The following is a 10,993-nucleotide window of genomic DNA, read 5'->3' as shown; positions in this document are numbered from 1 at the left end:
GTTTCATCCTCAGTCTTCACCTGCTGGTAAACCTACTCAGGGCATAAATGACCCTTCTTCAAGACATTTATCTCAGGTGAATGTGGCAGTAGTGTCTGACAAGTGGATTATGTTGTAAAATTTATATCTAACAAGATTGCACCTTAATTAACACCTTTTAAAGTTCAAAATAGAGTAGTGGTAAATAGTGCAGACTTGAGCATTAGCATTAGACCACCAGGGTTTCAATCCCCACTCTTATGAAGATTAATCTTCTAATTTGTGTATATATATGTGTGTGTGTGTGTGTGTGTGTGTGTGTGTATACATATATATGAGAGAGAAAGCTGTGCTATATTTATATACTATATATGTAAATTTGTATATATGATATATTTTAGATATCTATTTATATATAAACCATATATACATATATGCCATATATATATATATATATATATATATATATAGCTGTGCTATATTTATTATATTTTACCAACAGCATTAACAGCACAGAGCAATACTCACTCTAAGACATTGTAAGTGGGAGTGGCAACCTGTAAATTAGCAATCTATTTGGAGAGATATTTCAAGAGCTTTAAAAAAAATACACTTTTTCCAGTCATGGTGGCTCACACCTGTAATCTCAGCACTTTGGTAGGCTGAGGCAGGTGGATTATCTGAGGTCAAGAGTTTGAGACCAGCCTGGCCAACATGATGAAACTCTGTCTCTACTAAAAATACAAAAAATCAGCCAGGCAATTACAGGTGAGATGCCTATAATCCCAGGTACTCTGGAGGCTGAGGCAGGAGAATCACTTGAACCCAGGAGGCGGAGGTTGCAGTGAGTCGAAATCGCGCCACTGTACTCCAGCCTGAGTGAAAAAGTGAGACTCAGTCTCAAAACACACACACACACACACACACATTTAACTCAGTAACTCTACTCCCTGAATTCTATTTGAAGTAACTATAGTCTCACAAAAATCTATAAAAACAGAGATGTTCATAATAGCATTATCTGTTAGATGAGAAATGAATTTAAGCTAAATATTTATCAGTGGAAAATTCACAGTAATAGTAGCCTTTTATAAATAGCATTTACTTTGTATCAGGCAATATTCTTTTTTTTTTTTTTGGCTGAGCACAGGGGGCTTTATTGATGGTACACGACAAGGTGGGGCTCCCTAGGCCCCTCCCTCTTCAAGGGGTCTGCATGGAAACTGTGAGGAGGGGCAATTCAGTGTGGTGGGGGACTCTGTGGCAGGGACTCCCCAGCAGTGAGGGCCTCTCTTCCTCTCGTGCTCTCGCTGGGGCTGGTGGTCCAGGGGTCTTACTCCTTGGAGGCCATGTGGGACATGAGGTCCACCACCCTGTTGCTGTAGCCAAATTAATTGTCATACCAGGAAATGAGCTTGACAAAGTGGTCGTTGAGGGCAATGCCAGCCCCAGCATCAAAGGTGGAAGAATGGGTGTCGCTGTTGAAGTCAGAGGATACCACCTGGTGCTCAGTGTATCCCAGGATGCCCTTGAGGGGGCCCTCCGACGCCTGCTTCACCACCTTCTTGATGTCATCATATTTGGCAGGTTTTTCCAGACGGCAGGTCAGGTCCACCACTGACACGTTGGCAGTGGGGACACGGAAGGCCATGCCAGTGAGCTTCCCATTCAGCTCAGGGATGACCTTGCCCACAGCCTTGGCAGCTCCAGTAGAGGCAGGGATGATGTTCTGGAGAGCCCCACGGCCATCACGCCACAGTTTCCCGGAGGGTCCATCCACGGTCTTCTGGGTGGCAGTGATGGCGTGGACAGTGGTCATGAGTCCTTCCACGATACCAAAGTTGTCATGGATGACCTTGGCCAGGGGCGCTAAGCAGTTGGTGGTGCAGGAGGCATTGCTGACGATCTTGAGGTTGTTGTCATACTTCTCATGGTTCACGCCCATCACGAACATGGGGGCATCAGCAGAAGGGGCAGATATGATGACCCTTTTGGCTCCCCCCTGCAAGTGAGCCCCAGCCTTCTCCATGGTGGTGAAGACGCCAGTGGACTCCACCACGTACTCAGCACCAGCATCGCCCCACTTGATTTTGGAAGGATCTTGCTCCTGGAAGATGGTGATGGGATTGCCATTGATAACAAGCTTCCCGTTCTCAGCCTTGACAGTGCCATGGAATTTGCCGTGGGTGGAATCATACTGGAACATGTAGACCATGTAGTTGAGGTCAATGAAGGGATCATTGATGGCGACAATATCCACTTTACCAGAGTTAAAAGCAGCCCTGGTGACCAGGCGCCCAATACGACCGAATCCGTTAACTCCGACCTTCACCTTCCCCATGGTGTCTCAGGGATGTGGCTGGCGATGGGAGACTAGATGCAGCTTTCCGGCGAACAGGAGGCGCAGAGAGCCTATCAGGCAATATTCTAAGGATTTTTCCTGTGTTGACTCATTTAATCCTTTCAACAAAGGGGTACTATATTCTCTATTTTAAAATAGAGAAATTGAAATATCCAAATTAAAATGTCCAAAGTCATACAGATAAAAGGTGGTAGAACCAGGAAATAATCTAAAGTCTGTGTTCTTAACAACCATAAAATACTGCCTCTTAGGAGAATGGAATTTTGGTATGTCCACACAATAGACTACTAAATAACCACTGATTTGGGTTTATGAATGATATAGTTAAACTTTGAAAATGCTTACGTTGTAATGTTAAATGAAGAAAAGCAAAATAAAAATTATACATGAGGATTGCTGGCAAGATGGCCAAAAAGAAATAGCTCCAACCTGCAGCTCCCAGTGAGATCAATGCAGATGGCAGGTGATTTCTGCATTTTCAACTGAGGTACCTGGTTCATTTCATTGGGAGTGGATGGACAGTGGGTGCAGCCCACAGAGGGTGAGCTGAAGCAGGGTGGTGCGTTGCCTCACCCAGGAAGCACAAGGGGTCAGGGAACTCCCTATCCTAGCCAAGGAAGCCATTAGGGACTGTACCATGCACTCCAGCCCAAATACTGCACTTTTCCCATGGGCTTTGCAACCTGCAGACCAGGAGATTCCCTCTGGTGCCTACCCCACCAGAGCCCTGGGTTTCAAGCACAAAACTGGGCAGCCATTTGGGCAGACACTGAGCTACCTGCAGGAGTTTGTTTTCCATACCCCAATGGCACCTGGAATGCCAGTGAGACAGAATCGTTCACTCCCCTGAAAAGGAGGCTGAAGCCAGGAAGCCAAGTAGCCTAGCTTAGCAGATCCCACACTCACAGAGCCCAGCAAGCTAAGATCCACTGGCTTGAAATTCTCACTGATAGCATAGCAGTCTGAGCTCAACCTGGGATGCCCAAGCTTAGTTGGGGGAGGGGCAGCCACCATTGCTGAGGCTTGAGTAGGTGGTTTTGCCCTCACAGTGTGAACAAAACCACCAGGAAGTCTGAACTGGGCAGAGCCCACCACAACTCAGCAAGGCCTCTGCAGCCAGAATGCCTCTCCTCTCTGGGCAAGGCATCCCTGAAAAAAAGGCAGCAGCCCCATTCAGGCACTTATAGATAAAACTCTCATCTCCCTGGGACAGAGAACCTGGGGAAAAGGTCAGTTGTGGGCACAGTTTCAGCTGATTTAAATATCCATGCCTGACAGCTCTGAAGAGCACAGCAGATCTCCCAGCACAGCGTTCAAACTCTGATAAGGGACAGACTGCCTCCTAAAGTGGGTCCCTGAACCCTGTGTATCCTGACTGGGAGATACCTCCCTGTAGGGGCTGACAGACACTTCATACAGGAGAGCTTGGCTAGCAGTTGGCAGGTGCCCTTCTGGGATGAAACTTCCAGAGAAAGGAACACGCAGCAACATTTGCTGTTCTCCAGCCTCCGCTGGTGATACCTAGGCAAACAGGGTCTGGAGTGGACCTCCAGCAAACTCCAGCAACCTGCAGCAGAGGGGCTTCACAGAAGTAAAACTAACAAACAGAAAGGAATAGTACTAACATCAACAAAAAAGGACATCCATCCAGAGACCCCATCTGAAGGTCACCAACTTAAAAGACCAAAGATAGATAAATCCACAAAGATGGGAGAAACTAACACAAAAAGGCTGAAAATTCCAAAAACCATAATGCCTCTTCTCCTCCAAAGAATCATAACTCCTTGCCAACAACGGAACAAAACTGGATGGAGAATGAGTTTGACGAATTGAATGAAGTAGGCTTCAGAAGGTGGGTAATAACAAACTTTTCTGAGCTAAAGGAGTATGTTCTAACCCAATGCAAGAAAGCTAAGAACCTCCAAAAAACTTGAAAGGAATTGCTAACTAGAATAACCAGTTTAGAGAAGAACATAAATGAACTGATGGAGCTGAAATACATAGCACAAGAACTTCATGAAGCATATGCAAGTATCAATAGCCAAATCAATCAAGTGAAAGAAAGGATATCAGAGATTGAAGATAAACCAATGAAATAAAGTGAGAAGACAAGATTAGAGAAAAAAGAGTGAAAAGAAACAAATAAAGCCTCCAAGAAATATGGGGCTATGTGAAAAGACCAAACTTACATTTGATTGGTGTACCTGAAAGTGACAGGGAGGATGGAACCAAGTTGGAAAACACTCTTCAGGATATTATGCAGGAGAATTTCCCCAACCTAGCAAGGCAGGCCAACATTCAAATTCAGGAAATACAGAGAACACCACAAAGATACTCTTTGACAAGAGTAAACCCAAGATAGAATCGCCAGATTAACCAAGGTTGAAATGAAGGAAAAAATGTTAAGGGCAGCCAGAGAAAAAGGTCAGGTCACCCACAAAAGGAAGCCCATCAGACTAAACTAAAAGCAGATCTCTCAGCAGAAACCCTACAGGCCAGAAGAGAGAGGGGGCCAATATTCAACATTCTTAAAGAAAAGAATTTTCAACCCAGAATTTCATATCCAGTCAAACTAAGCTTCATAAGTAAAGGAGAAATAAAATCCTTTACAGATAAGCAAACGCTGAGAGATTTTATCACCACCAGGCCTGCCTTATGATAGCTCCTGAAGGAAGCACTAAACATGGAAAGGAACAACCGGTGTCAGTCACTGCCAAAACATGCCAAATTGTAAAGACCATCAACACTATGAAGAAACTGCACCAACTAACAGGCAAAATAACCAGCTAGCATCATAATGACAGAATCAAATTCATACATAACAATATTAACCCTAAATGTAAACAGGCTAAATGCCCCAATTAAAAGACACAGACTGGCAAACTGAATAATGAGTCAAGACCCATTAGTGTGCTGTATTCAGGAGACCCGTCTCACATGCAAAGACACATATAGGCTCAAAATAAAGGGTTGGAGGAATATGTACCAAGCAAATGGAAAGAAAGAAAAAAAAAAGCAGGGGTTACAATCCTAATCTTCTGATAAAACAGACTTTAAACCAACAAAGATCAAAAGAGACAAAGAAGGGCATTACATAATGGTAAAGGGATCAATGCAACAAGAAGAACTAACTATCCTAAATATATATGCATCCAATACAGGAACACCCAGATACATAAAGCAAGATCTTAATGACTTACAAAGAGACTAGACTCTCACACAATAATAGTGGGAGACTTTAACACCCCACTATCAATATTAGACAGATCAATGAGACAGAAAATTAACAAGGATATCCAGGACTTGAACTAAGCTCTGGACCAAGCACACCTAATAGAAACTACAGAACTCTCCACCCCAAACCAACAGAATATACATTCTTCTCAACACCACATCGCACTTATTCTAAAATATAATTGGAAGCAAAATACTCCTCAGCAAATGCAAAAGAATGGAAATCACAACAAACAGTCTCTCAGGCCACACTGCAATCAAATTAGAACTCAGGATTAAGAAACCCATTCAAAATCACACAACTATATGAAAACTGAACAACCTGCTCCTGAATGACTACTGTGTAAATAATAAAATTAATGCAGGAATAAAGATGTGCTTTGAAAACAATGAGAACAAAGACACAATGTACCAGAATCTCTGGGACACATTTAAAGCAGTGTGTAGAGGAAAATTCATAGCACTAAATGCCCACAGAGAAAGCAAGAAAAATCTAAAATAAACATCCTAACATCACAATTAAAAGAACTAGAGAAGCAACAGCAAACAAATTCAAAAGCTAGCAGAAGACAAGAAATAACTAAGATCGAGCAGAACTGAAAAGAGACATGGAAAACCCTTCAAAAAAAATCAACGAATCCAGGAGCTGGTTTTTTTGAAAGGACTAACAAAATAGATAGACTGCTAGCCAGACGAATAAAGAAGAAAAGAAAGAAGAATCAAATAGACACAATAAAAAATGATAAAGGGGACATCATCACCAATCCCACAGAAATAGAAACTACCAACAGAGAATATTATAAACACTTCTATGTAAATAAGCTAGAAAATCTAGAATAAATAGATAAATTCCTGGACACATACACCCTCCCAAGACTAAACCAGGAAGAAGTTGAATCCCTGAATAGACCAATAAAAAGTTCTGAAATTGAGGCAGTAATTAATAGCCTACCAACCAAAAAAAGTACAGGACCAGATGGATTCACAGCCGAATTCTACCTGAGGTACAAAGAAGAGGTGGTAGCATTCCTTCTGAAGCTGTTCCAAACAACAGAAAAAGAAGGACTCCTCCCTACCTCATTTTATGAGGCCAGCATCATCCTGATACCAAAACCTGACAGAAACACGGCAAAAAAGGAAACCTACAGAATGGGAGAAAATTTTTGCAATCTATCCATCTGACAAAGGGCTAATATCCAGAATCTACAAAGAACATAAATAAATTTACAAGGAAAAAAAACCCCATCAAAAAAGTGGGCAAAAGATATGAACAAACACTTCTTAAAAGAAGACATTTATGCAGCCAACAAACATGAAAAAAGCTCATCATCACTGGTCATTAGAGAAATGCAAATCAAAACCACAATGAGATACCATCTCATACCAGTTATAATGGCAATCATTAAGAAGTCTGGAAACAACAGATGCTGCAGAAGATGTGAAGAAATAGGAATGTTTTTACACTGTTGGTGAAAGTGTAAATTACTTCAACTATGGTGATAGATAGTGTGGCGATTCCTCAAGGATCTAGAACGAGAAATACCATTTGACCCAGCAATCCCATTACTGGGTATATAGCCAAAGGATTATCAATCATTCTACTATAAATACACATGCACAGGTATGTTTATTGCAGCACTGTTCACAATAGCAAAGACTTGGAACCAACCCAAATGTCCATCAATGATAGACTGGATTGAAAAAAATGTGGCACATATAAACCATGGAACATTAAAGGATGAGTTTATGTCCTTTGCAGGGACATGGATGAAGCTGGAAACCATTATTCTCAGCAAACTAACACAAGAACAGAAAACCAAACACTGCATGTTCTCACTCAGAAGTGGGAGTTGAACAATGAGAACACATGTACACACAGGGAGGGGAACATCACACACTGGGGCCTCTCAGGGGGTGGGGGCTGGGGAGGGATAGTATCAGGAGAAATACCTAATGTAGATAACAGATTGATGGGTGCAGCAAGCCACCATGGCACATGTATACCTACGTAACAAACCTGCACGTTCTGCACATGTACCCCAGAACTTGTATAATTAAAAAAAAAAAGAAATATCCAAAAGAGGCAAATATACGGAGACAAAAAGTAGATTAGTCATTGTCTAGGGCTAGGGATTGGGTGGTAATGGGAAGTAACTGCTAATGGATGCAAGATTTCCTATGAGGGGAACAAAAATTGATTCTGGTGTTGGTTGCACGGCTCTGTGGATAGACTAAATACCACTGCATTGTACACTTTAAATGGGTGAATAATAAGGTTATGTGAATTATGCCTCAATAAAGCTGTCAAATACAACAAAAAAGGAAACAGTGCTGGGTACTTTCCATAAGTCAAGTTATATAAAACCAGTCTACGTGAGCCAAGAAATAAAAAGAAATGAACTATAACTCTTGCAGAGCCTTCCCTATCAAGCATACACCCACCAATTTCATTCATGTTTAACAGTTTCTCGTTATTCTTTTCTATAAATATATTATCATATATTAAACTATGTTCCTCAACATGTACACTTAGAATGTTTTAAGCCTTGCATTTAATGCAATATATACACTTATGTTTATATATGCACATACATATGAATTTATAAATATATACACACGCACATATGTATACATACTTTAGTATTCTTTTGGGATTATCATTTTTATGAGCATATACATAGGAAAGGTTATTTACAGGAGAATTAATAGAGTCTAATTCGGGTTGATAGGTGTAGCAAACCACCATGGCACATGTATACCTATGTAACAAACCTGCACATTCTTCACATGTATCCTGGAACTTAAAATTAAAAAAGCATGTTCTACACATACACACACACATACACACACAAATTTAATATATTATTTTGTGAGTTGCTCGAGACACTGTAAAACTTACCTAACTAATGTCTAAGTGCCTAAGCAATTATAGGACCAAATTATATATTATTAAATAAAATGTAAACATTCACCTCTAAACAATATCAACAAGCAGGTTAAATTTGTCTTTTGTAATTCAGAATTTTTCTGTTAATGAAAAATTTGAAAATTAAATAAATGCATTTATTATTATGTCTTTCAAAAAAAAAAGTGTTAAATTGTCCCCCAAAGCTGTTCCTATTTACACTTCTATCTGCACTGTAGAAGGATGCCTATTTCCCCATGTCTTTAGCAATAGTACCTAGAATTCTAATAAGTGATATTAAATATACTTCTCCTTTACATACAATTTCTTTATGAAGTCAAGTATCATTGCATTTATGTATTGGCCATTTGTATTTATTTTTCTATGGACTTTTTGCACTTCTATTATTTTTCTATTAAAAATAAACCTAAAGAAATTCATGCTTTTCCTGAAAAAACATACATACATAAACACACTTATGGTTATTATTCCAACTACATAAAAACAAGGCAAAAGAAAAGACTGAATTAAAGAAAATTTTTCCCTTTTTCCCTCTAAAATCTTTATAATACTGTATGTAACTTTTTACATTACACAAGAGGCAACTGGAAAGTACAGCCATACTTTCACTGATGAGAGAATAGATCTCAATGATACACTTTGTTTTCAAAACATATTTATGAAAAATAGCAAGGTAAGGCAGATAAAGATTATGGCTGCGGAATCAAAAAACTTAAGCTGAAAAACCTGAATACTCCACCTAAACCCTGTAAGGAAGATTTATGCTCATTTGTAGAGTGGAGATATAAACAAGCCCTACAATCACTGCAAAAATCACATAAGATGGTTCAGGTGAAAACAAATTGGAAAGAAATTTTGTATTACTCCTGAGTGTGAGATACAGGCCAGCATAACCTTTAGGTCATCATCTTAGACAACACTGCCTCCAAAAAGAGTCCCCTGACTGCCTAAATCTAGCTTCTTTAGCCTTGACTTAGGTAGCAATTACTCCTCTAAACGTGACATATCACTTATCACACTGCAGTATTGTCTGCTTAATCACTTTCTATTTGGGGGGCCTTTGCTAGCTATTCTGAAGTTTGCAGCAGACTTCAAAAGCTTGCTCATATAGCCTTCCAAAAAGACTGTTTTTAAATTCAGGCCTCTGAACACTTAGCTTTCCCTGTAGGATGGAGTAGTCTGAAGCATGTAAACATTACCACTTACAGTAACTGTAAGGAAAGGCTGGATATGAGGTAGGAGGTGAGACTGGACTCCAGAGCCAGGGCTCAGATGCTGGACCAGATTGAGGACTAGCTAAAACAGGGCCAGGATAGAAGCAGCTTTCAATCAGATGCCCCCAAAGTGTGCCATTTCAATTTGCATTTGCCATGGCAACACAGAGTTAATGCCCCTTTCCGTGGAAGTGACCCAATGAGCCAAAAATCACTATCTCTTTCCTAGAAATTTCTGCATAAACCACCCCTTAATCTGCATGCAATTAAAAGTGGGCATAAATATGACCATAAAACTGCCCTGAACTGCTCTGTCTGCCTACAGGGTAGCCCTGCTTGGCAGGAGCAGTCACAGAGCTGTAACATATTTGATAATGCTGTTTTCTTCTATCTCTGGTTTGCCCTTGAATTCTCTCCTGGGCAAAGCCCAGAACCCTCCTGGGCTAAAATCCACTTTGGGGCTCGCCTGCTCTGCATGAGCTTGGTACCCAATGCAGGGTGAAAAAAGAAGATGGCTTCATGAGAGATGGCAGTCGGAGATCCGGGAGTGGCAGTCTGCAAGGTGGCAGTCAGCCAGCGGCAGTCTGCCGGGCAATAGTCAAGGACTGGCCAGGCGGCAGCGAGAGATCAGCCTGCTGGCAATCCATAGGGTGACAGTCAGCAGGAAAGTAATCATCTGGACAGCAGTTGACAGGATGGCGATCATCGACAGGAGGGCAGGAAGGCAGGAGAGCAGTCAGTGGTATGGCAGTTGGCGAGATGAGGAGCAGAGAGGAAGCAAAGCAGAGCCATAATACTCTAACACTAATGAAGGGCTCTTTTCAGAGCTACATTTTCCCTGGCAGGCAGCAGAGCTCATCAGAAGGACAAGCAGCCATAGTGCCACTACCTCGTGTAGGGCCTGCTTCTCCCGCCTGCAGTCTGGTGGGTTACCAGCCTGGGCAGGACCATCCCACTGCCACCATTGAGCCTACTGGTGGAGTGGCCATAGTGCAGTCTACCACATGTGACACCCCCCCTCCCACTGGCAGCCCAGTGGGTTACCACACATGCAAGCCCTCTCACTGTCACAGTTGGGCCAAGCCCAAGCAAGCTGAGGTATCCTGGAGACATCTTTACCCAGGTCCCACACAAAACATCAGTCAGCTCCGTTTACGCTCTGGTGAAGAGGTGACTGTCCCTTCTGCCCCCACTCCCATAGTATCAGAAGAACTAGGGAATAAAATAACAGCCTTTAGCTTAGAAGTCCCTTATCGTTTGAGTGCTGTAAGGCAGGTC

The 10,993-nt window shown here is 41.6% G+C and overlaps 1 protein-coding gene across 1 annotated transcript; it reads right to left on the bottom strand.

Moving 5' to 3' along the window:
* Positions 1 to 1,103: 1,103 nt before the first annotated feature.
* LOC108306394 (glyceraldehyde-3-phosphate dehydrogenase-like) lies at positions 1,104 to 2,369 on the bottom strand. Its single transcript, XM_037739545.1, has one exon. The coding sequence runs from the start codon at positions 2,318 to 2,320 to the stop codon at positions 1,370 to 1,372; it is 951 nt and encodes a 316-aa protein (XP_037595473.1). The 5' UTR covers positions 2,321 to 2,369; the 3' UTR covers positions 1,104 to 1,369.
* Between the last annotated feature and the right edge of the window lie 8,624 nt (positions 2,370 to 10,993).

Source organism: Cebus imitator, unplaced genomic scaffold (genome assembly GCF_001604975.1).
Source record: "Cebus imitator isolate Cc_AM_T3 unplaced genomic scaffold, Cebus_imitator-1.0 Scaffold71, whole genome shotgun sequence".
Classification (NCBI taxonomy): Eukaryota; Metazoa; Chordata; class Mammalia; order Primates; family Cebidae; genus Cebus; species Cebus imitator.
The sequence above is the reverse complement of the archived record's forward strand: the minus strand, read 5'-3'. Positions and strand labels throughout refer to the sequence as shown.

Coding starts and splice junctions, on each gene's coding strand:
- LOC108306394 (XM_037739545.1), bottom strand. CDS start 2,320: ATGGGGAAGGTGAAGGTCGGAGTTAACGGATTCGGTCGTATTGGGCGC.